Source organism: Euprymna scolopes, chromosome 15 (assembly GCF_053919585.1).
Source record: "Euprymna scolopes isolate OS-2025 chromosome 15, ASM5391958v1, whole genome shotgun sequence".
Lineage (NCBI taxonomy): Eukaryota > Metazoa > Mollusca > Cephalopoda > Sepiida > Sepiolidae > Euprymna > Euprymna scolopes.
The window spans coordinates 66,119,157-66,146,235 of NC_136496.1; the positions used below are offsets into that span (position 1 = coordinate 66,119,157).

Consider the following 27,079-nt stretch of genomic DNA (forward strand, 5'->3'; position numbering starts at 1 on the left):
TACACACCTCGATTTTTTCAATTATTGAAACAGTTTGTTCTTTCTTTTTCCATCAAGTATGCTGCTTTTTGTTTTTTTTTTCAGATTTTTTAAAGAAGTTTATCATCGTTTTTTTAATTGTTTTGATTTAAACCCCCTCCCCAAACAAGCACACCTCGATGGGGGTTGTTTTTTTTTTTCACATGTTCGCGGTTTTTGTTTAACATCTTTTTTTTTTTATATTGAAACAGCCCATTTTGTTTTGATTTACCCCTCCCGCCAACACACACACACCTCCAAACACCCGGGCAATGCCGAGCAAAAACCGTCCTCTTATGACGAGTTCGGTTCTACGCATGTGTCATACGACGTAACCTGATTTACTTTAAATATTTGAAAAAGCGACACAATTTCGGCATTGTCATCTTAGCTCAGTTTCTTAGAGTGCTGCCTCATTATCTAAAGGTTTTGGGTTCGAATCGTGATGTGAGATGTCTTCTTTTTTTTTTTCGATTTTTTTAAATTTTAATATTGGAGCAGGGTTATTTAAGCCATTTTTCATGTGTTTTTCAGCTTTTTTAACGTTCGTTTTTCTGTTTTTTTACTTCGCTTATTCTTAGGTTTTCATTAACACCCTCCCATCCCCGCCCGGCCACACACACCCAAAAACACCCGGGCAATGCCGGGTACCCCCCGGGGTTATTAAAGCCATTTTTCACATGTTTTTTGTTTTTTTGGGGGGGGGGGATTCAGATTTTTTTAAAGAAGTTTTAACGTTCGTTTTTCTGTTTTATTTTTTGCATTTTCTTTTTTTGTTTTTCCCATTTTTACATTTAACATCGTTCGTTTGCCTTACATTAGTTTTTTTTTGTAGAATAATCAAAAGAACTGTAGTAGTCAATAACACACAACAACAATAATAATAATAATAATAGCAGCAACACTTAGCAAGGGTCCAGCTTATGCACAAGACAGACACCAGATTGAGCTGGACTGAGGGCTTGTATTTATGTACAAGCATATCCAATCAGGTGATTCAGCCAATCACAATCCAGAGAATAGACTGGCCCATATATGCACAATGGAATCTCTCATTGTGCCATAAATAGTTCTCCTCTTTCATGAGAGGTAACTTTAGTCTTTGTCAAGTTATCCACAACTTGAACGCTGACCGAAAGTCCACTACACAATCCAATATGGCACTACGAACAGGATTCGAGACAGAAGATTTGGAAGACTATTTCCTCAAAGCAGGCATTGCTGCCGATTCCGCCAAGAGCTACGCTGCAACTTTTGTGAAGGAAAAACTGAGGAAAGAAAACCTTCAAGTAATGAATCGAGCCATGCTAAAAGAATTGGGAATCACAACAATGGGAGAAGCTCTGTCTATCCTTCGACTAGCCAAGGAGCCCGCTACCCAGACCACCTATGCTAAGGCACCAGCTGCCAGGCCTCCTCAACTTCATCTCGAAATGACCCCTCAACAATTTAGAAAATTTCGGATTGACTGGGAAGTATTCACCAGAATAACGGACATGCCAACTTCTCAGGCCAATACCCAGTTATACAGTTGTGCTGATGAATCCGTCCAAAACGCAATCATAAATACGTATCCTAAGTTCTTCACCACCAACCCAGACAAGCTGCTAGAGATGACAGAAGCATTGGTAACTCAAAAATCAAATCCCATGGTCCATTGGATGACATTTGCATCTATATCACAGCATGAAGATGAACCCATCCAACAATACCTTGTTCGCCTTAGGTCCACGGCCATAGACTGTAATTTCTCATGCCCCAACTGTGATCATGACCTGTCCGACATTTACATCAAGGACCAATTTATCAAAGGGATATCGAATGATACGCTTCAGACCGATCTACTGGCAAAAGCCGGGTTGCTAAGAACTCTCAACCAAAATATTTGTCATGCTGAGGCATTTGAGTCTGCACTATGGGACCAAACCGCAATGACTGATACCTCAGACATAGCTACAGTCCGGGTGTCAATATATCGCAGGAAAAAAAAAAACAGTGCTGTACGGACTAGCAGAGGCAATATTCGCACTAGTTCTACTGCTACTCACAACAATAACATTGCTGATAAAGAACCCCGTCAAACCTGCATAGGTTGCGGTAGTCACCAACACGGTACTCCAAGGACAAGTGCCCACCATTTAACATGTCCGGCATGGAATCAAATGTGCAACACTTGTGGGAAACTTAACCATTTCTCAGCAGTGTGCCGGACAAAGAAATATCGCCCGGCAGTGATAAAAAGTTTTGAAGACCAAGAAGCTCCCATGAATACACTCATGGCCCATATCACATTCGATCAAATGAGGGGCACCATTATGACTACAGAAGGTGATCTGTTAACTGAAATAAATGCATCAGTAATTCCATTCTCACCAAAACCAGATCCCAGACAAGCTGTCAATATCCCTAGGAGTCTTAGTACAACGCTAAAGGTTTTTCCCGACAGTGGTGCCGCCATTTGTCTTGGGGGACCAAAGCATTTAATCAAAATGGGCCTCACAGAGATTAGTCTTGTCCAATCAAGAAAGATCATACGAACAGTTGGAGGTTTCACACTCATGTGTCAGGGTTGGCTACCAGTTGAGTTTGTGGTCAGAGGGAAAACAACTAAACAAGCCCTCTACATATGCAAGGGCATACAACGGCTTTATCTCAACAGAGCAGCCTGCATCGATGTGGGAATATTGCACAAACATTTTCCAAACCCTTTAGCAGATGAACATGAAGAGGTAGACACCGAGTCTAAAAAGTGTGTAGATCAATTGCCAAATCGCCCCAAAAACCTCCCTTTTCCCGCAACAGAAGATAACATAGGCAAACTTAAGAGCTGGCTCCTAGAAAAGTTTGCCAAGACGACATTCAACAAAGATGGGATATTTCCAGCCATGTCCGGCCCAGCTGCCCACATTCACCTCAAAGAGGGAGCAATCCCTAAAGCCAGGCATAACCCAATTCCTGTACCCTTCCACTTCAAGGAACCAGTAAGACAAGCCCTTTGGAAGGATGTCGAAAAAGGTATCATAGCTCCAGTACCCGTGGGTATGCCTACTGATTGGTGCAGTACTATGGTAATAACTGCCAAAAAGAATGGTAATCCACGGAGAACAATAGATTACCAACACCTTAACTCTAAATGCAAGCGAGAAACCCACCATACTGGGTCGCCATTCCAGTTGGCACTGCAAGTGCCACCTAGAACAAAGAAGACAGTCCTAGACGCTGTTGATGGATACCACTCGATTCTCTTAGACAAAGAATCTCAACCATTAACCACCTTCATAACTGAGTAGGGAAGATACATGTATCTTAGGATGCCTCAAGGATATGTCGCATCTGGGGATGCTTACACTCGCAGATACGATGAGATAATAAAAGATATCCCACACAAGGTGAAGATAGTAGACGATACCCTGCTATATGACTCTAGCATTGAGGGAGCCTTTTATCATACTTTCGATTTCCTGCTCCAATGTGCTAAGAATGGAATTGTGCTCAACACCGACAATTTCCAATTCTGTCAGGATGTCGTACAATTTGGAGGCCTCCAGATAACTTCTTCAGGGGTGACCCCTTCTGAGTCCATGATACAAGCGATACAGGATTTTCCAGTCCCAAGGACAATTACTGACACCAGATCATGGTTTGGGCTTGTCAACCAAGTAGCCTGGGCATATTTACTGGGTCCAGTTATGGTGCCTTTTCGGGACCTCATCAAACAAAACTCCAAATTTGCTTGGAATCAAAACCTTGAAGATGCATTCAAAGATTCCAAGCGAGTTATAATTCACCTAGTCCAGAAGGGGGTAGCAACATTTGACAACTTGCGTTGCTCCAGATTGGAGCAAAGAAGGAATGGGTTTCCTACTCCTACAAAAACATTGCCAATGTACCATGGAAAAAACCCCAATCTGCTGTTCCGAAGGTTGGCATCTGATATATGCCGGCAGCAGATTTTGCACGGATGCTGAACGCAGATACGCACCAATAGAGGGTGAGGCAGCAGCAATAGCATGGGCAGGGCATTGGAGAAATGCCGTATGTTCGTCATGGGTTCTCCAAACATCATAGTGGTCACAGACCATGAACCTCTGAAGGGGATATTTGGCGATCGTGATCTGAACAAGATCCAAAACCCCCGGCTCTTTAGATTAAAGGAAAAGACCCTGAGATATAGATTTACCATACAGCATTGCCCCGGGAAGTGGCACAGAGGCCCTGATGCAGTCTCCCGCCACCCAGTGGCAATGGTGCAAGCCCTCCTCAATGTATTTCCAACAAAACCCTCTCAAATGGATATACTGGAGTCGAACAACATAAGCAACATAACAGAGTCAACAGCCTTAATAGCAACATTTGCAGACAGCAGTAATATAGCCATGATATCACCAGACCTAATTCGTTCAGCAGGTCGTGGCGATCAACAATATAACAAATTAATAGACACAATACAGCAAGGCTTCCCAAAAACACGTAATCTCACTGCGCCCGAAGTCCGTGAGTATTGGGAGGTGAGGCACCGCCTTAGCACTGACAATGGTCTAGTATTGTTGGATCGAAGGATCGTCATCCCCAAAACACAACAAAAAAAGGTCCTACACTGCCTGCATTCTGCACATCAAGGAGTAGTCAGCATGAAAGCACGTGCCAACGAATCAGTGTACTGGCCAGGGATGGATGCATCAATCTGCGGTATTAGGGCGAATTGCATGGTATGCTCACCCATCGCACCTAGTCAACCAAGGGAGCCTATCATTCTAACACGATCCCCAGAGTGGCCATTCCAGCAAATCATCATGGATATTTTTTATATTGGAGATCACACATACCTTGCCTGCGCAGATAGGCTAACTGGTTGGCTAATTTTATACCGCCTAGAATCAGGTCACACTACTACAACCAAATTGATGTCCATATGCCGACAACTGTTCCAAACATATGGTGCCCCAGAAGAACTCAGCACCGATGGCGGCCCACCTTTCACTTCCAGCACGTTTCAAGAATTTCTGAAAACATGGTGTGTTAGGCACAGATTATCTTCTGTTGCGTATCCCCAATCCAATGGCAGGGCAAAGCTCGCAGTAAAAACTGCAAAGAGGATTGTGAAAGGAAACACAGGCCCCCAGGGTTCCTTGGACAATGACAGTGTTGCCCGGGCCATCTTGCAGTATCGGAATACCCCAATCCAAAGCATTGGCCTATCACCGGCTCAATTATTACTTCACCGTCGACTACGTGACTCCATCCCTTCACAGCCAATCCTCTACAAGCCTCATCCTGAATGGGTGTCAGCGGCACAACACCGCGAGGAAATGCTCCACCACTGCAATGCAAAAATAGTAGAAAGATACAATAAATATACCCACAACCTTCCACCGTTACAAGCTGGTGACACCATAGCCATCCAAAATCCAGTCAATCGCAGATGGAACACAACGGGCAAAATCATCAGTTCCCTACCAGATCGACAATACCGAATCAGGGTTAACGGATCCGGAAGGATCACACTTAGGAACCGCCGTTTCCTCAGAAAATGCGAACTCAAGCCTACACCAACCCCAATACCAAGTGCAGCACTAGGACCAACAATTCCCTCAAGCGATACTACATTCTTGCATCTCCCACTGTCTCCCTGTAATAGCACATACACAGCAACCAAACCCCAACAACAAACCATACATATATCCCCACGTTTTCGATCAAGGATTTCCCGAGCTCTTTCTAGGTTACTACCACACAACAAACTAGGCCTAAAAGAGAGATACACCTCTCATACAACCCAGCCTACTCGTGGGGGGAAGAGGGGAGATGTAGAATAATCAAAAGAACTGTAGTAGTCAATAACACACAACAACAATAATAATAATAGCAGCAACACTTAGCAAGGGTCCAGCTTATGCACAAGACAGACACCAGATTGAGCTAGACTGAGGGCTTGTATTTATGTACAAGCATATCCAATCAGGTGATTCAGCCAATCACAATCCAGAGAATAGACTGGCCCATGTGTGCACAATGGAATCTCCCATTGTGCCATAAATAGTTCTCCTCTTTCATGAGAGGTAACTTTAGTCTTTGTCAAGTTATCCACAACTTGAACGCTGACCGAAAGTCCACTACACAATCCAATATTTTTGTGTTTTTTTTTTCAATTTTTTAAAGTTTTAAAATATTTACTTCATTTATTCTTATGTTTTGATTAACACCCTGCCCGAGCACACACACTTAAACACCCGGGCAACGCTGGGTACCCCCCACTAGTCTATATATATAAAAGCGAAAATGTGTGTATGTATATGTGTTTGTGTGACCGTTAAAAACTTTCGACAGACAGAACAAAAATTCACAAACTCAGTATCATATTGAAGCTCTATCCTTCGGCCGAAAAATATTTAAAAATTGGCCAAAAACGTTAATTTTTTCACCCCGAAATCGACAATTTTCTACAGGGGGGGGAGGTCAACAAAAAACGTCCTCTCATGACGATGACCAGTTCTACGCATGCGTCAGATCACGATTTAGTTTAAAGAGTTGAAGAACTGACTGAATTTCATGTATGTCGTGTTAGCTCAGTGGTTAGCGCGTTTGTTCATTATCTAAACATTTTGGGTGGGTTCGAATCGTGATGTGAGATGTTTTCTTTTTTTTTCTTTTTTTCGATTTTTTAAATTTAAATATTGAACCAGTGTTATTTAAGCCATTTTACACATAACACTCATTTTTGTTTTTTTTTTTGTTTTTTTTTTTTACTTCGCTTATTCTTAGGTTTTCATTAACACCCCCGATCACACCCAAAAACACCCGGGTACCCACCGATTTTTTTAAATTTTAATATCGAAACAGGCTTAGTTAAGCCATTTTTCACATATTTTTTTTTTTAACGTTTTTCTGTTTTCTTTTTTGCTTTTGTTTTTTTGATTTTTACATTTAACATCGTTCGTTTGCCTTACGTTAGTTTTTTTTAGTGTTTTTTTTTTCGATGTTTTGACAAACCACTCTCTCCTAATTTTCCGCTACGGATAGAAGCCATAGCCAATGATCTGATCATCATCCATTACATGTTTTGGACATCATAAAACACCTTGACATCGCCAAAGCATGTGGACCATATGTTGTCCTGGATATAATAATTAAAAAAATACTCTACTGAGCTGGCTCCTGTCTTCTTCAAACTTTAAAACATGTTTTATTAAATCTTGCTTCCCTAATACCGGGAATGCTGGTGAAAGAACTTTGAATCAATCTAGCAATAATCTGCTAACTTGCTACTGCCAGACTTCTTTCTGCCCATCTGTATGGATTTCGGCAAGTCTGTTCTACATCGCTAAATATACCATACACTGTTTCTGAATTTTTGAGATGAGGATTGGTTATTTGTATTATTTAGATTCTTCGGGCTTTTGTTTTCACCTTAAGTGTCATTTTCACAACGTTTCGGTCAATGTAACCTCCGACCTTCTTCAGGTGTATTTTATTGAACTTGGGAATCTGGACGGAATTTCGAATGAAACCCTTTATTTACTTCATGAAGGTAGCATATCTTAGAACTGTTCATATACCCCCTAGATAATATCTACGATTTGCGAATGCACATTGTGCCTAGATTTATTTTGATTGACTTTTATAAAATTCGCATTATTTCACTCTCTTGCATGTTTGTTTGGTTTTTTAGTATAAATAAAGTGAAACTAATATTGAAACGAACACAGCTTCTCGGCCTTCCCGCCAGGGAGGTCCAGAAAGCAAATCAGCTTTGATCAATGTGGTGAAAACTGTCATATCAGACAATTGCTTTTCATTTGAACACCCCCATTTTTTATGGGAAGCTGGTTTTCCCCCCCAATCCAATATTTTGAGGAAACAAAACCAAAAAAAATACCTTGCAGCCAAACTTAACTGCGGGATTGATGTTTGATCGAGTTAAATTTGCTGTTTTTTGTTTTTGTTTTTTTCGATTTTTTTAAGAAGTTTTTAACATTGTTTTTTTTTTATAATATTTAAACAGGGCTATTACTTTGTTTGTTTTGATTTAACCCCCCACCCCCACCCCACACACCTCCAAACACCCGGGCAAAGCCGGATACCTCTGCTAGTCTATTATATAAAAGCAAAATATGTGTGTGTGTGTGTTTGTATGTCTGCCAAAAACTTTCAACAGACGCAACAGATCCTGATGAAATCGGTATCATTTTAAAGCTCCATCTCTCGGACAACAAATATAAAAAAATTGGCCAAAACATTAATTCCTTCACCCTCAACTCGGCTGCTTTTTACAAGGAGGGAGTTATTTTTTTCGTCAACTTTGCAAGTCATCATTTTCTTTTGATTGACTACCCTTAATTCCAATGCTTGCAACTTCCGGTTGCACGATGGACACATCAACTAAGACGTTAGGTTTTTTTTTTTCACCTTCTTTTCCTTCTTCATGTTATGGGTTTAAGCCTGCCTGTCTACTATCACTTTTTTTAACACCTCTCTCTACCCAAACTGCCTACTGTTGTTTTGATTCTTTCCCCAACCCGCTACTACCACTTTTTTAACACTTCCCCTCCTTCCACCTCTGAGGTTCCCTACTACGCCACCTTGACACACCCAAGCAACACTGGTTACCTCCATTAGTATAATATAAAGGGTATTTGTATGTGTCTATGGATATGGTTGTGGCATTCACTCTGGGTCGGTTGGACTGGCTCTTACCAGCAAGTTCACTTCACTCTAAACACTGGCTGACCAACCATGGCGATCCAAGGCTGCTTCCGCTCTGAGTGCAAGCCATTTGCAGTTCTAGAAATGCACCCTATAAAAGTAAAAGTTCAGAATCAGTTCAGTATCCTTCTTCACTATCCTGAATTGAGTTTTTAGTTGACCACTGTAATGTCTCTTTCAGCCTGGTGGTAGTCTTGGATCAATGACTTTAAAGATAAAGTCACCTGAATGTGGTCGAAGGGCATGGCGGAACCAATAAAGGTGCCTGGTAAGGAGAGATTCTTGGAGGCAGTGGATCCTGCAGCGAGTGCGAATTGTACCCAGCAGACAGAGGATGCGGCATAGATAGTGATAGTTGAATACCTCCAGTTTACGTAGGTCACTTGCCCACACAGACCCAGTCTCGCAGTTATAAAGGAGAATGGTGCAGGCAAGGGTCTGGTAGATTCTGACTTTAGTGTTCAGCCTTATTTCTTTACAAGACCAGAGCCACAGTCAATTCAACAGAAAGCATTGCTGATGCAGGTTGAGGATTCTTCCTTTCCTTGGCCTCTTACAATGATGATAGAACCAAGGTATCTGAATCAATCGATCTCTCCAAGGGTTTCTGTATTGAGAAAAATTGGTTGTTTTTCATTTGGAAGAAGGCCTACTGTCAGTAACTTTGTCTTATTGGCGTTTATCTCCATGATAATTTTTTAGGTGTACAATTGCATCTTGTCAATGGCCGATTGAATGTCATTGAAGCTTTCACCCAATATGGCAATGTCATCAGTGCAGTCAAGATCCGATATTTATAGACCATGATTTACTGTTACATCATGAAAGTTAGTCAGGGTGTTTGATGTGGTTCAGTCAATAGTGTAATTGAAGAGCGTAGGCGGGAGAGTGCATCCTTGTCAGATGTCAAAGAAGCATGATTCCTGATTGTACACGGACACTTTAGTGCAGGTGAAGAGATAGTAGGCTTTGATTAGGTCAAGCAGTTTTGCAAGCATACCATCAACATAGTTCCAAAGGGCTCCATAGTTAAGAGAGTCAAATGCATCAGTGAAGTCAATGAAACAGATGATAGTCTTTTACTGGTAACTCAAGTATTCTTTGGGGAGTGAAAATTTGGTCAGTACATGCTTGGCTTGAGTGAAATTCGCATTGGTTTGATCTTGTCCATGTGTCTCTTTGTCTTTGGAACCGCTTCAACAGGATGGTGGCAAAAATTTTTGCACTGAAGGCTGATACCATGAAAATTACTTAAGTAATGTTTATTACCTTGCTTGAAACAGGATGGGGGTGGCATCGCTGCAGTCTTGAGGGAGTGTTTCTTAGATATGAGTGAAAATTTGAAGGGTTGGGACCTATACAGCTGAAGAATGTTTTCATCTTTCAGATGAAAGGCCATCTTCTCCATCTGCTTATCATTTTTCATTTTGATGGCGTCCAAGATTTCAACAGAAGTGGGAAGGGGAGGGTAAGTCAGAGTCAAGGAACAGTTGTGATCTGACGTGTTTGACTGGAATGGTTAAGCAGCGAGGCAAAATGATCACTCCAACGTAGGAGGTGCTCATCAAAATTTGTGATAGACTTGCCTTGATGATTGAAGATTACTTCATTGCAGCCTTTTGACTGGTTTTGTGGTCAATTGGAAAATCCTGTACAGCTTTCTGATATGATCCACTGATGAAATTTGCTCCATGTTTTTACCAGTAAATGTTGCTATCAGCTTTTTCAGAGTGGGCAGTTTTGCAGCACAGTTGGTGGAAGTCATCAGTCTTGAAACATTGAGTTTTTTTAGTTTGGTTTGCCAGCTCAACTGTGTAGACTTGATGTCTCATATTTGAGACGTCTTTTGGTGGTGCCAAAAGTCTGACATGTTACTTCATTGACATTGCTTTTGAAGGATTGTCACAGGTCCTCGACATTTGTGTCAGTCGATTGAAGTGCTTCTAGACCATTGAAAGAGTTGGATAGATGTATTTGAAAGATGTTTCATGTAGCTTCACACTGGACGTATTTCATATTTCAGTAGCGGATGGGTCTTCTTATTTGTCTTTAGTCTTAGGCATAGTTTTGCGCTATGAGATGATTGGAGCCATTGTCATTATCAGTTTCTGCCTCACAATATGCATGACAGTCGAACACACTAGACACCCAGTGAAACTTGATGAGGATGTGGTTAATTTGGTTCTGAGTCGCACCATCATTGGAGTATCAAATCACGAGGTGACATTTGAGATGTTGAAAACGAGTGCTTGAGATCAAATGCTGATTTGTTACTGTAAAATCAATGAGATGTTCTCCATTTGAACAGTGATCCTTGATGACAAACTGGTCAACGATGCGCCTCGTATTAGTGTCTCAATACTAGCGCAGACATTGAAATCGCATGTGACTTCTATAAGATCTTGTGCGGGAATTTTAGCCATAACTGCCTGGAGACTATCAAAGAAGGCATACTTAATTTCGTTTCGTCAGTGGCAATGAGAGTAGGGGCGTAGACTGCAATGATGAATATGTTAAACAATGCGCCACATAAACATACTATGGCTCGGTAGGGAGAGATTGGATCCCATGCAAGAAGCACAGCATTCGCTCAGAGCAAATGCAATGCCATGACGTCTCAAGTTGTTGTCAGTAGGACCAGCGTAGTAGCTATGATAAGACACATCTGCTTGGGAGACTTTAATGGCTTTGCTGCCTGTGTTTTTAAATCTGACTTCTGAAGGGCAGGCAACGTTGGCCTGATACTGATGGAGTGCAAGAGCTGTGAGTGTTTGCATTTCTTCAGACTTCATCGTTTAGACATTTCAGCATGCAAAGATGTGTGGTTGGTGGTGATGACACTCTCAGCACTGAAGCAGTGAACGCGTCAGTTACTGTGGACGCAGTGGTGGATGTCATGTTTGTGGTGTGTGGTGGACTCATTGGAATGATTTTCGAGGGAGTTTGGAAATCACAAATGGTTCCCAAACACGCATGTATATCCCTGTGAAGGGAGGCTTGGTTGTTCTATTAGGTTATAGTGCCTTGTATGTGAGGCTAAAACCTTAAAACAAACATTCATAGTCACAAAGTTGATAATTTCTTGATCAGTATTGCCCCAGATGAATATCTAAAAGTTAGAAAAAAATTAATTTTTTGACCTTAAACTGACACAGATTTCGTCAGGGAGGTTAGGGTCTGTTTGTCAGCCATTTGATGTATTAACTAAAAAGAAAGTAACTGATTTTTTTTTTGTTTTTCAAAGAGTTATTTCCCTTGTATCCTTTTATCTATATATATATAAAAGACAAAATGGCCACCCGCGTTTTTTTTGGAGGGGGGGTATTATTTCTTAGAACTTTTTATATACTCTCTATATCATAATATCTACAATTTGCAGAGGGACGGCATGTCTGCATTTTTTTTTTGGTCGACTTTTATAAAATTTGCGCTATTCCTTCGTCTCACATGCTTGTTCATGTTTTTCATATAAAAGCGAAACTAAATCAAAAGCGAAGTCAGCTTCTCAGCCTTTCGTGCCGGGATGTCCAGAAAGCAATCAGCTTTGATCACTGAAACCCCTCATATCAGACAATTGTTATTTATTTGGACGCTCCCTTTTTATAGGGAGCTGGTTTTCCCCAACATCGTAGGGAAACAAATTAATTAAACGGCAGAAAGCTGAACTGGTCTTCAGCCAACCTTTATTTCTGCATTCACTTGGCAAGTCAACATTTTGATTGACATCACTAAATTTTAACATTTTCCAGTTCTTATGGCTTCGTAGCGTAGCAGTAAAAGTTCACGTTTTCTTTCACTTCCTTTTCCGCCGCATCACAGATTCGAACCTGCCTGCCTACTAACACCCCCCCCTAAAAAACAAAACCCAAGCAATGCAGTGCGCATCATGGGTTTGAGCCGCCTGCCTTCTAACAGTCTTTTTTTTCTTTTTGCTCAACACACACCTCCAAACACCCGGGCAATGCCGAGTACCTCCACTAGTAATCTATAAAAGAGTGCGTGTCCAGAGAGAGGAACAGACTGCTCGGAGAAAAAAGGGTCAAGGAAGGAGAAACTGAGAGATAGGGGTAAAAGATTTAATAGAATAGTATGCCCTGTATTTAAGAATTCAGGTGATCGCTCATCTCCCTCTCAGTACAGGCCAATAAGTTTCCTGTGCATCATGAGTAAGTTGCTGGAATCAACCATTTCAGCAAAAATAACCTTCTTAGTGACACACAATATGGTTTCCGTTCTGCTAGATCTACAGCAGATGTGCTTACAGTTATATCTCGTAGGATTAGCGAATCTCCTGATGGAAGCTACCTTTCTAGGGCATTTGCTCTTGATATATCAAAGGCCTTTGATAGAGTATGGCATAAAGGTTTACTTCACAAAATCTCCAGCTGCGATATAGCTGGAAATGTCTTCTCAATTATTAAATCATTTCTCTCTGATAGGTTTATAAGAGTAGTGGTTGATGGGCAGAAATCAGAAGCTCGCAGTATTAATGCTGGAGTCCCTCAGGGGTCCATCCTGGGCCTAACTCTCTTCCTGATCTACATTAATGATCTTCCAAATCACATCCTTACATCATTTATTATTTATGCTAATTTCGTAGCACATCTAAGACCGTAAATGACCAAGTTCTCTCTGATTCTCTCTCTTCTGATCTTGAGCAAGTGGTACAATGGGGAAAGAGGTGGCTTGTTAATTTTAATGCATCAAAAACCAAGCTTTTATCTTTACATCATCAAGGCTCTGATCCCCATCTGGCATCAATTGAAATGAATGGCTCTCGTCTTGGGGAGGCTTCATGTTTTGACAAGCTTCTGGGCTCGACCTTTACTCCTGATCTTAAATGGAACACATACATTAAATCTGTTGCCAAGGCCGCTGGGAAAATGGTGGGATCCTTCTATTGATCCAGTAGATCTCTCACTGCTGATGCAATTCTCTATCTATATAAGAGCCAAGTACGTCCAAGGATGGAGTACTGTTGCCACATCTGGGCAGGAGCTGCTAGAAAGGACTTATCCTGCCTTGATAGAGTTCAAAATAGATTTTGTAGCTAGATGAGCTTCAACTCTTTAGTCAATGTTCTTTATTGGGCCAATGATTACAGCACCTGGAAATACATGAAATAGAAGAACAGCATCATGTATGCCCCCCCCAAGACATAAAGACGAGTATGAGTGTTGTAAGATTTCCAAGTAATCAGTTAAGCTCAATGCTAATGGTCCATCTGGGCATGAGAACTTAATAAAATGTCTTGGTAAATAAAGTAGATTTAACGATTTAAAGTCTGTTTTCAGATTACTCTCAGGTGGGCGGGAAAGGCAGGTTGACCGACGTAGAGGCAACGCGTCCACTGGCTCCTGTGCGGTGTCTGGGTCAGGCAGAGACACTAGGCGCTCCTGTAGACTGGGGTCGTTGTGTGGCATCAGACCCTGAAGGGCGATAGGGATCTTCTGTTTGTGATCAACTGCTAGTTTCTCCGTAGTCGCGGGGGCTGAACAAATGCTGGGTCAGGGTTGGTATCTGCTGGGTGTTCCTTTTGCTCGGGAGACTCGGAAAGTGTGTTAGTGAGTGGTGTTTGTTGACTTGGCTGTGGCTGTTCGGCTGCTCTGTTCTGGCTTGATGGAAGGGTGACTGGGTATGGTGGGTCTCTCTGGTGGCGTGACAGTTGAGGGGTTGTAGGTCAACTGTACGTCGAGTTTTGCCGGACTTCTTTGGGCAGATCACCATTTTGTGGCACCTGGTGACCGGTGTGCCGATTGGAACAGGCTCTATCACCCCGAGACGAACGTCCTGGTCTAGGCCAGCTTTCACCTCATCTTGCCAGTGCACAGGTACGGGTATGGGTGTGTGGCAGGCGACAGGCTGAGCATTGGTCGACCATGAGGCGCATAGGGGGACCAGCCATTTTCGGTAGTGGTTGGTGGACTTGTAGTACTCTAGGAGCCATGTTTCCAGCTTCTCACAGTTTTCCTCTGTGGGTGGGCATGGGAGCGATGTCGGGCGAGCCGAGGGTTGTTGATGATGGGGACAATTACACATCTGTGTCATGTCTGTGACGACATTCGAATTGTTGGTTTCGGATGTCCCACCGATTATGGGGAAGCTGATTGGTATCATCCCGAGGGCGACGCATGCTTCCTTCGACAAGAACAGTTTGTCCGTTGAATCGAAGTAGACGATCTGTCTCGTTTCCATGGCTTTTCCGGACGGGGATGTCCCAGAGATTCTTAGAACTGTGGCGCCTGCGATATCAATCCCACGATTATTGGCAGTAGTCATCTTCATGTGGACTGGATGCAGATGTCTCTTTTCCAGCCCTAGTTTCAAGAGAAGCGTTGTGCCGGCCAAGTAGGACTGGCAGCCAGTGTCAGCCAAGGCTTTAAAGGGGGTGGTGCGCGAAGGGATGATTTCCACTGTCGAGAGTCTGAGGGTGTGTGCATCAAATGGGGTGGCGTTAACTGTCACATCAATGCAAGGCTAAGGGTCAGAAGGGCACCACTCCCATGCATTGCAAAACTTATTGTATATATGGTGGTTGAGCTTTATGGCATTGATTGCCGCAGACGTTGGCGATTGGGCACAAGATGTTGAAGATGGCAGTGGCATCATTTGGGGTCGGCACTGTTCCAGCGGAAGGTGATTTTTTACGTGTCTGTTGGCATACATCCTCAAAGTGATGGAATATTCCACATTTGGTGCATGTGTGATTATATGGCGGGCATTTCTGCATGCGCACCTGTCTGGTTCGCTCATGGCCTGTGGTGCCACAGTAATCACAAAGCTTGGTACCTTTGGTGGTGTCACGAGCCGTTTTCGATTTGTTGCAACGCTTGTACGTGCTCGCTGTGGCGGCTGTGACTGAAGTAGGAGTCTCGGATAAGCGGCTTGCGGAGCACTTGCTGCTCTCTTTGGCCTTGACAAATTGTAGGATGTCCTCTAGGCTCACGTGCTGTCTTGCCTCGCTGAAGACATCCAGTCTGATGTCCTCGTCTTCCAGTCCATGAACGAGAGTGTCCCGGATCATGATGTCACTGAAATCGACCTCCAAGGCACACGTGCATGTCTTCTTGAAGTTACAGATGCTGGCCTGTCTGCGGAGGCGGGCGGCGTACATCCTCACAGGCTCATCATGGTCCTGGCGAGTCTGTTGAAGTTGGAGACAAGCAACCATGATGTTCTCTTGGCGAACTGCGAGGCTTTTAATGTTCCCGAATATGGTCTTTTCGTCCTTGGTTGTTAGGGCGCCAAAAGTCTGTGTGAAATCCTTTCAAAGACTGCCTTTGCAGCATTCGAGTTGGTGTGCGATGTCCGTGCCAGTGAGCCGAGTCGCAGCCTTGTACTTTGTCCAGCGCAGCTCAAAAAAGGACCATTCCTCGCTGGTGCCACCTGCTGTGATGATCGGCCGTTTCACCCTTTCCGCTTTAGGGGCACTGGCGGCGGGAACTGGATGTGTTGTCTGGTCAACTGGATGGGCTGTGCGGGCGTGAAGGTCAATTAAGCTGAACAGGACATTCGGTGGGATGTTGTCTAACCAGGTGGTCTCGCAGTTAGGGATAGGGTATGGAATGCCAGGCATTGTTGGCTTGAGACTTGTGATGAGGAAGAAGTCAAGTGGCCCGATAGCAAGGGGCTGTAATCATAAATGAGCTTCAACTCTTTAGTCAATTTTCTTTATTGGACCAATGATTACAGCACCTGGAAATACATAAAATAGAAGAACAACATCATGTAGTAGCCTCGTAGGAATGTCCTTTACTCTTCTCTGCAACCTCTTTCTCACAGAAGAGATGTTGCGAGTTTGTCTCTGCTTTATCGTTATTTTCATGGCAGGTGCTCGACTGAGCTCCAATCTATGGTCCCCCCTTGCCAAACTTTCACAAGAAACACCCGTCTAGCAGAAAACACTATCAATAATTATCCCCACTCTTTATCTGTGCCTAAACCTAAACGTAGATTCCATGAGCAAAACTTCTTTCTTAGAATTGCACGCCTATGGAATTGTCTTCCGGTTTCCTGCTTTCCAGCTGACTACAATATAGTTGTCTTCAAGTCTAATGTAAACAAGTTTTTGATGAGCCATTCCATATAAGTTAACAAATTTACCAAATTTCCATTACTGATGATTACTATATAGTTCAATTTCTACTGTACACTCTTTAACCCTTATCCTCGATTGGCCTCTTGGCCTTGATAAGTGGTGATGCCCCTCTAAAAAAAAAAGAAAGAAAAAAATAGAAATATGTCATACTTTTGTCCCAGACAATGCCTGGTAGCCAGTATCTATATAAACCAACCATTCGCCCATGCATGAAGCAATGTTGCCAAATCTGGGATGGTGCAGTCTCTCCCTCTTAGACAAGGTTCAAAAAGAGGCTATATACCAGAAAATTTTTTTCACTCTAGTAGCTTCTTTCTTTGAACTGTTAGACTTTGTAATTGTCTTTTTGCTTGTTTTTTCCCCCAACTATACTATAACATATAGAAATCTAAATGTAATGTGAATAAACATCTTGCTGTACAACTCCCTGCTTAGGATGTTTCTATAAATCTGGCCTCTAATTTACATTTCATTGGCAATGTGCCTACTTAGCACAAGTACAAAAAAAAAGTATGTGCTGTATGTTTTGCTTATTTCCAATTTCTTAGCTGTTAAACTATGCTGTATCATTGCCGTTTCAGGAACCCAGGTTTAATTTGGCTGATATACAGTAATACTGTACAAGTTAATTTTTGTGAGAAGACCTTTTATCAAAAGCTTTGGATATATGAAGCACTACTGCCCAAGCTTCACTTGCCTTGTCCAGTGTATGGTATATTCATTCAGAGAGTATCGTTAGGATATCTGCAGTAGAGCAGGCTTGCCTGAATGTTTAGCAGTGACAATGTAGTGAACTATCACTAGATTAATAGTTCAAGAATGGAAGGGTACTGATGGGGCCATTTTGTGGATTGAATCATTTTTTTTTTTTTTTTTTTTATATTAAAATTCTTGAACCACAGAGGTTGTTTTTCAGCTATCAGGGAAGGAAGATTTGGCAAAACATCTGTTATAAAATCTTGAGCAGACAGGGTCCAGCTCAGCAGAGCATTGTTTTTTATTACTATAGCAGAGATAAGATCATGTTCACATGCTTTGAAGGTATCAAGGTATTTTATGATATCCAGGAGATGATAATGGGTGATTATCAAGCATAGCTTCTGTCTATCATGGTAAATTTAGTTTGTGGTCCAAGGTGGAGTTTACGGCAAAATGCTTGAAAGCTATTCAATTTTTGTTGGATAGATGGGGAATTGTTGATAACCCATTAAGCAAAATATGTGCCTTCAATAAGTTTCCAGACATTTTTTTGTATGGATACACACATTAAACTCTAGTCTCCTTTGAAGTAATCTTCAGCTGCAATGCACTTGTTGTACTGTTCCAATAACTTCTGAAAGGCCCATGGAAGTTCTCTTGTGTGAGCGTGTCAATGACACTTATCACAGCCTCTTTTATCTCAATTGTCTCATAACAACAGCTTCTAAGGTTTTCCTTGAGCTTAGGGAATAACCAAAAGTCACAAGGAGCAAGGTCTCGATTATAGGGAGGGTGAAGAACTGTCTTGTTACCCATTTTGGTCAAAGAGTCTGTGATAAGGATGGATCACTCTTGGGACAAACTTTTTGCATATTTCCCTCATCTTCAGTTCCTCCTGAATAATTGTGTGCATAGTTCCCACACTGACATCAAACTGTGCACTTATTATCTCTATAGCCACATGACAGTCCTTATCCATAAAATTCTTTATTTGGCCAATCAATTCTGTTCTGACTTCCTTACTCCTCCCACCCCTCTCATCATCCTTCAGACTCCCTGCCTTCCTTGAATCTCTTATATCACTCAAAAACTGATTTTTGATTCATACAAGATGGTCCAAAAGCAGTCTAAAGCATTCCGTACGTTTCTGTGGCATTATTGACAAGTTTAAAACAGAATTTCATTGCATATCGTTCTTCTAAAGTGTCCTTATGTCCAGATTGCATTTTTTTTAAATCACCAGCTGTGACAATCAGGCTTTAGTAGGGTATATTCCAATTCCTACTGTAGCTGTTCATTTTAACCTGGAATCATAAAAATTGGTGAGTCATCTCATAAGATGTATAGCAATAACATAGTGAATTTTCAAGAGTACAACAATTTGAAATGCCCGTAGAAAAACTGTCTGGAAACAAACTAGACTTTTTAGTCCATTAAAAACGGACAAAAGTTTATAGCCTGTTGACTTATAATAAGGGCTTTAGCCGAATTGATGGTTGAATATGGTTAAATTTGTGCTGATTTTTGTATTAAATATTAATCTCTATTAATCCCTAACTGTACATCAGATGAATACCATAGTACTTAGTTAGCTGCACCTTATCATAACTAAAGTCTATGCAAAATTTCAACCACATTAGTCTTATAGTTTCTGAGAAAACATGGAATGGACAGATAAACTCAAAAAACTTCAACCAGAACTAGCACCCATACTTACAAAACTGTTTAAACGTTGTCTTAAGCAGAACTGCTTCCCATCACCCTGGAAAATCTCATCAGTATGCCCTGTATTTAAGAATTCAGGTGATCGTTCATCCCCCTCTCAGTACAGGCCAATAAGTCTCCTGTGCGTCATGAGTAAGTTGCTGGAATCTGTGTTAAATAGAGAAGTAATCAACCATCTCAGCAAAAATAACCTTCTTAGTGACACACAATATGGTTTCCGTTCTGCTAGATCTACAGCAGATGTGCTTACAGTTATATCTCATAGGATTAGCGAATCTCTCGACAGAGGCAACCTTTCTAGGGCAATTGCTCTTGACATATCAAAGGCCTTTGATAGGGTATGGCATAAAGGTTTACTTCACAAGATCTCCAGCTATGGTATTGCTGGAAATGTCTTCTCAATTATTAAATAATTTCTCTCTGATAGGTTCATAAGAGTAGTAGTTGATGGGCGAAAATCAGAAGCTCACAGTATTAATGCTGGAGTCCCTCAGGGGTCGATCCTGGGCCCAACTCTTTTCCTGATCTACATTAATGATCTTCCAAATCACATCCTTACATCATTCGTAGACATTTTTGCTGATGACACTACCATCTATGGTAGCACATCTAAGACAGTAAACGACCAATTTCTCTCCGATTCTCTCTCCTCTGATCTTGATCACGTTGTACAATGGGGAAAGGAGTGGCTGGTTACTTTTAATGCATCTAAAACCAAGCTTCTATCTTTACATCATCAACGTTCTGATCCCCATCTGGCATCAATTAAAATGAATGGCTCTTGTCTTGGGGAGGCCTCAAGTTTTGACAGGCTTCTGGGCTAAACCTTTACTCCTGATCTTAAATGGAATACGTACATCAAATCTGTTGCCAAGGCCGCTGGAAAAATGGTCGGATCCTTCTATCGATCCAGTAGATATCTCACTGCTGATGCAATTCTCTATCTATATAAGAGCCAGATACGTCCAAGGATGGAGTACTGTTGCCACATATGGGGAGGAGCTGCTAGAAAAGACTTGTCCTGCCTTGATAGGGTTCAAAATAGACTTCGTGGCCTGGTGGGAGATGTCGTTTTCTCTTCGCTGCAACCTCTGTCTCACAGAAGAGATGTTGCGAGTTTGTCTCTGCTTTATCGTTATTTTCATGGAAAGTGTTCAACTGAGCTTCAATCTATGGTCCCCCCTCGCCAAACTTTCACAAGAAACACTAGACTAGCTGAAAACATTATCAATAATTTTCCCCACTCTTTATCTGTACCTAAACCTAAACATAGATTCCATGATCAAAGCTTCTTTCTTAGAACTGCACGCCTGTGGAATTGTCTTCCGTTTTCCTGCTTTCCAGCTTTCTATAATATGGTTGTCTTCAAGTCCAACGTGAACAAATTTCTGATGAGCCGTTCCACTTAAGTTAACAAATTTACCGAACTTCCATTACTATCGATTACTATATTGTCCTTTTGATTACTCTACACTCTTTAACCCTTATCCTTGAGTGGCCTATCGGCCTTGATAAGTGGTGACGTTTATGTAAAAAAAAAATAAAAAATAAAAAAAATTAACAGACTAATAGAAAACTGTTACCAGTGCATTAAAATTTTATTTTCTACTGACCTATATAGTTTTAAAGTTCTGAAACTGTTAGAACAAGTTAACCATGGTGGATTTTTTTAATGCTTTTAGTATACTTTATTTTCTATTTTTCTTTTGATGATGTCTAATTTCAAGCTTAAAAGGCTTATGCCACCACTAACCCTAAATCTTGGGTGATTGCTAATCTGGCTTGAGTAATTTTTTTTTTTTTTTTTTTTTTTTTTACTATCTTTTAATCTTGAAATTAGCGATCATCTTCCAAAAAAACTGACTGCCATATTTGATTGACTCGTGTTTCATTAAGTGAAAGTAACATGAAAAATCTTTACAAATTTACAAATAGTTTCAGAACTTTTAAACGATACAAGCTGATAGAATATCAAATTTTAATGCATTTGGTAACATCTTTTTGTTGTATATTTTGCTTACTTTCGATTTCTTGACTGTTAACTCTACTGCAAGATTAACTCCAAAAAAAAAAAAAATAACGAAAAAAATAAAACCTACTGCTTTATTACATTCCTTTATTATTTTAAAAATGTTTCTGCGTTGTTGTTATCGTCATTTTTATTTTTTTTTTTTAGTTTTTTTTTTTTTAGTTTTATATATTTTTAGTGATGCGAAAATTTTACTTGTAAATTGTAAAATTTACTAATAAACTGTCCATGTGAAATGCAACAATTTTTGTTTTCCATATCAGAAATTCAAGTTTCATTTCATATGGTCTTTTGGTGAAAGAAAGGCAAAGTCTGCCTTTACCGATGTAGATTATTTTCAAGGAAATGCAGTTGTAATGTATTTACTTTGAAAAGGCATTTTCAGTTGTATCCACTATGACTGCAATTCCTAAAGTTAAGTATCTAGAAAACAGAGCTGTTAAACTTGATATAGTGATAAGAAAAAAGAGCAACCTTAGTAGAAATTAGTGTCCCAATTATGTTGGGTTAAACAGAAAGAAAAGATAACGAAATACCAAGGTCTTATGTTTGACACAAAAAGAAACTGAAATCTTAGGAAGATCATCATTCCAGTAATTATAGGAGCAACCGGACTTGTGAAAAAGAATTTCCAAAACTACCTGCCAAATATACCCTGTGAACCAAGTGCAAGAGAGATTTTTTTAAAAAAATTGCACTTAAAGAGATAGTTAGAATCTTAAAAAGATCTTTTGGTTGGAATGTATCGAATGGCAGGTGAATGTATGACATCTGATAGGATGCCCCATCCTCAACTAGACCCAAAAGATGACAAAATTTAAAAAAGAAGGGGGGGTTATTGCAATTAAAGTGGAGAACCTGGTACCTTATTTTGCTTATATTTGCTTTGACACCATGGAATTTTATAAATTCTCATGTTTAAAAATTCTCATTTAAAAAAAATGCAGATATATCACAAATGAGTAGGTAAACCAAAATCGATTGTTCCTTTAAAATAATTTATGTCGGTAACAGTAATGTTTATTGGCAAAATTAGACGCGGGGTCATTGGGGGGGGGGGGGGCTCTGGATTTAGACAGATTTTTTTTAGTGCTTATGTAGATTAGTGATCTCTTAAACTAACGCATTTCAGATGAAAACATTTCCTCCCACTCTTTATCTGTGCCTAAACCTAAACATAGATTCCATGAACAAAGTTTCTTTCTTAGAACTGTTCACCTGTGGAACTCTGTTCCGTTTGCCTGCTTTCTGGCTGACTACAATATGGTTGTCTTCAAAGTCCAATCATAAACAAGTTCTTGATGAGTCGTCCCCTTAAGTAATCCAGTTTACTAAATTTTCACTATTAACGATTACTACACTATTGCTCTAATGACTGCTGTACACTCATTAACCCTTTATCCTCGAGTGGCTTGATAATAGGTGACTCCTCTGTAAAAAAAAAAAAAAAAATTAGTAATAAATTCCCAAAAATGATCTAGTAGAAGATGTGCTAAGATGTATTTTTAACAAAAATCATCCACAATTACGTTCTTTAAAAATGGTAAATTCTTAATTTAATTCAAGGGTTATCTCCAGTGTTTGTCCTACTGAATTGGTTGCATAACTCTTTCAGATTAAAACATACGATAAAACTCAATAATTCGGTAAATTTTATTTTTACTTGTAATTATTTTTCTACTGGATTATTTTTCGTAATTTTTGGAATTTATACTAATTTCAACCTAATTCGCAAGTGCGTGATAATGCTTTCACCTGTAATGTAATTAAAAAGATCGCCAGTCTTTTTTCATTTTTTTATTTATGTTATGGTTATGTCTTGGAAGGATTTCTTGCATGAACAGAAAGATACTATTATAATTCTAAGGTTGCATAACATAAGAATCGTATTTACAGATTTTAAGTTGAAAAACTTTATTTTCTCTGACTTTATCTTGTTGGTTGTATTTAGAGTGACTAATAGCGGCTTTAAACCCCCTCCCTTCCCCAAAGAACATTAAATAAAAATAACCTAAAAAAAAATTTTTTTTTTTCTAACTTTGCCCTATTTTTACAAGTAAAACCTACTTAAAAAGTGAAACAAAAATAATTCATGTCTACCGAGAAACATTTGAAAATTGCTTAGCTTCAGGATTTCCGTTGTCACTTTACAAAAATAAAAGTCATTTTACTCATCTGGTAATTCATTTCTTTTATAATAAATAATGCTTTTTTAAAGCACAAATTTGTTAGTTTTAAATTGTTAGTCTCATCTTATATTATAATTTGTTCAATTTGTTTTAGGTTGAACTTGGAAACAAGCTGAACACAGAAACAAAAAACAAACAAAAAAAAGAAACGATGGCAACTACTGAAAAGAAATCAGAAGTAATGTGTAAGTTTGTAGATGAAAAAGTAAGTTCTGTTTTTTGTTTTTTGTTTTTTACATTTCATTTTCTTACTAGCTGTATTTTATCCGGTGTTGCCTGGGTGTTTTTTTTTTTTAATACTAACCCTAAACTAACCCAACTCTACTAATCTTAAACTAAGTTTCAAGTTTAGTTCAACAAAAGACTGTTTAGTTTGGTTCATATTGTGTAGAAGCAACAAAAATTAAAAATATAGTTCCTATTTAGTTGCCTCTGCAAGAGCAAAATTAGACAAAATTTGGTTTTATATGGAGATATCAAGTTCCCCAAAAAAGGCACACTCTGACTGAGAAGAATTTGATTATATTGAATATTTGTTAAGTAATACCATACAAATTAATTTTCATGAGAAGCTCTTCATGCCAGACTTTGTTAAAGGTTTTTGAATATATCAAAAGGCATTCAGAGATGAATGTTAAGATATTCACAGTAGAATGAGCTTGTTTTGATCCTACTAGTGATCAGAAAGAAGTTTAGCATTAACAAGGAAGTGCATTATTGCTAAGTTGATTTAGTGATTCAAGGGTTTTAGCGAAGAGCAGGAGAAGACAGGGAAGATAATTTTTCAGATCAATTATTTCATCAAAATTCTTGAACACTGTTTATATCTAAATGAGTAAATGCAAAAAGATTTTTTGACTTCTCTTAAATAGATTAACATCAAAATGGGTTATGTTTATTTAATTCTATGATACAAATAAGATTTGGAAATACCATACATATAGTAATGTGTAAATGCCTAGAAAAAAAATTGTATATTCCTTATTTGCATATTTATTTTTGAAACGGTTTCTAATGAATTAATATTCTGTAATATTAGTCATGCCAAACTGACTTGTTTGTATTGCAAAAACCTTAAAAACAGTGCAATTTTTGTAAAAATATCTGGACTTTTTTTAGGTTATATTTATAAAATTGGGATTTAAATACAATTCAATTTTTCCACTTTTTAATGATATTTTTTTTCTTGTACAATGTTTATTTAAAAAGAAAAAATTTTTAATCATGTAACTATTTTAATAAATGTATTTAATCCTGACTTTTTTTCGACAGCAAATTTTTATTTATTTATTTTATTGTGGACTATTATCCTCATCTTTTTAGTTGTTGTTGTTGTTACGGCCAACTATTCCTCTGGCCTTCGTTAGGTGGTAACCGCGACGGGATAGGAACTTCGAATCTCCTGACTGCATTCTCAGTAATTACTGCCTTTCCGTAGTTGTCGTCGTCTCACCAGGTTTTGGCCAAGTAAGCCTCTGGCCGGCTTTGGGTAGGATTGGAACCATTATTTTCAGACAATGCTCATCTGGAACCATAGAGATTCAATGCCTCTATCTAATGGGCCACGGGCTCTGTCACGGTTACCACCTGATGAAGGCTAGAGGAATAGTTGGCCGAAACGTTGTGAAACAACAACAACTAAGGATAATAGTACGCAATAAAATAAATTAATAAATAATACTCATCTCAATAATGAATTCCAATTAAATAATAAAATATATATATCAAATTTTTAGTTCTGTTTTTTAATGTTTGTACTGTTCACAATGTTAATTATTTCACTTTGAAGAATCATTCCATTTAAAAAAAAAAAAAAAAAGAAAGGTTATTCTTAAATTTGGTGGGTAAAGTATAGAATTTTTAATTTACATTAAAAAATTCAAAGTTGAATTTTTAAAAAAAATGTTAACAAATTTACTTAGAATTTATACATTGAATTAATATTCTAATATGTACAAAATAATTTACAAAAAACAATCAGCATTCATAAGCTTCAAAATATTGGTCAGAATTGCACAAAATTTTGAATGAATCATGTTCAATATGCCTTGGGTGTGTCACAATTCTGCTAATACTGTAACAACAACAACTATTACTACTCCTGTCACCATGTAGAAAAGCAAAAAGATATACTAGATATGACAAACTCGCTTGTTTATGCTGCAAACATCGGTAAAAACAGTGAAATTTTTGTAAAATTTAGCTTACGATATCTCGGCTATTTTCCAAGTTATATTTATGAAATTGGAATATAAATAAAATTCAATCTTTTTAATGATATATTTTTTTGTACGATTATTATTTGCTTTTTCTTGTAGGTCCGTTTGAATTATGTAACTATTTTAATGTCAGATGCATTTAGTTCCGACTTTTTTTCAACGGGAAATTTTGAGTTCTATTCTTTAACGATGTTAATTAATCCACTTTGAAAAATGATTCCATCTCATAAAAAGGTTATTCTTCAATTTGATGGGAAAAGTATGAAATTTGAAGTTAATTTTCATATAAAATTCTCAGTTGAAAACGTCAGTGAATAAAAATTTTAACACAAAAATTTTAGAAAAAATGATTATGGAATTAAGTTCTCATTAAAAAAAATTCGATTTTGCACGAGAAGGGGGGGGGGGCGCCAAGGGAGATAACTCCATCACCACTTAAAGTTAGTTAAAATTTGCCAAGATTATTTTGAAACATGGGCAGAAAAAATATGTAGATAAATATTTTAGTTTTTTTCACTTATTTTACAGAGTTTCTATGTCCTTTTTTAATCCCTTTTTCATTTTGTTATTTGTTAATTACTTTTTCATTTAAAGGCACCCTCTCCTCGTGTGCAAAATAGGCAAGATAGCCGGATATGAACAATCTCATTAAAATTTGATTTTCCTCTGTAAAAAAATTGTACTTGATCAAATTAAGTGAAATTTTTTTTTATGAGAACTTTATTCCATAATAGGTATGGACAATACAATTTTTTTTCAATATTTTTATTTTTTAATGTCTTCATTAAACTAAACAAGTATCATTATGCTTTATATACCATTTATATAAAGCAAGGTTTTCACAATAATCAATTCATATCGATCTTATTTAATATCATGAATGATTTCCTAATAAAAGAGATGGGAGATTACATTATTTTTAATTAAGTCAACTTTTTTGTGTGAAGACAACATATTTTTAAATATTCCTTTAAATTTTAGTAAGTAAAACAAAAAACTAGGAAATATTTAAGATTTTTGAAATTCAAATGGAACATTTTTGCCTCTATAACATGCTTTGCCAAAAAATATATTGCCTATCCATGGAATTATTAATAAAATTCACAATCACTTCTACAATCCAACCATATTTGGCAAAAATAAACTTCAGTCTATGCCTGATTTGGCCACAAAGTTTCTATCTTGAATGTGCAACAATCTTTGTTTTATCACCATTTAATTATAAGAACACTTGACAAAGCATTTATTATTATCATAATTACTAGCAGAACCTATGGAAATTCCACAGGGGATTTATTCATATGTAATATATTGATGTTGACATTCTGTAGATGTTCAGTGAAAATGGAGATCGTCTGATATTATAGTAGCTTCTTTGTTTCAACTGCAAAAGTATTTA

The 27,079-nt window shown here is 38.8% G+C and overlaps 1 protein-coding gene across 5 annotated transcripts in view; it reads left to right on the forward strand.

The window, feature by feature from the left end:
• The window catches only part of LOC145293853 (ADP-sugar pyrophosphatase-like), an 82,474-nt gene that overhangs the window by 14,066 nt on the left and 41,329 nt on the right, over nucleotides 1–27,079 (forward strand). For all 5 annotated transcript variants that reach the window (XM_080140549.1, XM_080140547.1, XM_080140548.1 and 2 more), the window contains exon 2: nucleotides 23,556–23,666. In XM_080140549.1, coding sequence (XP_079996675.1) covers nucleotides 23,613–23,666 — 54 coding nt within the window. In that variant the 5' untranslated portion in view covers nucleotides 23,556–23,612. The remainder of the gene's footprint in view (nucleotides 1–23,555; nucleotides 23,667–27,079) is intronic.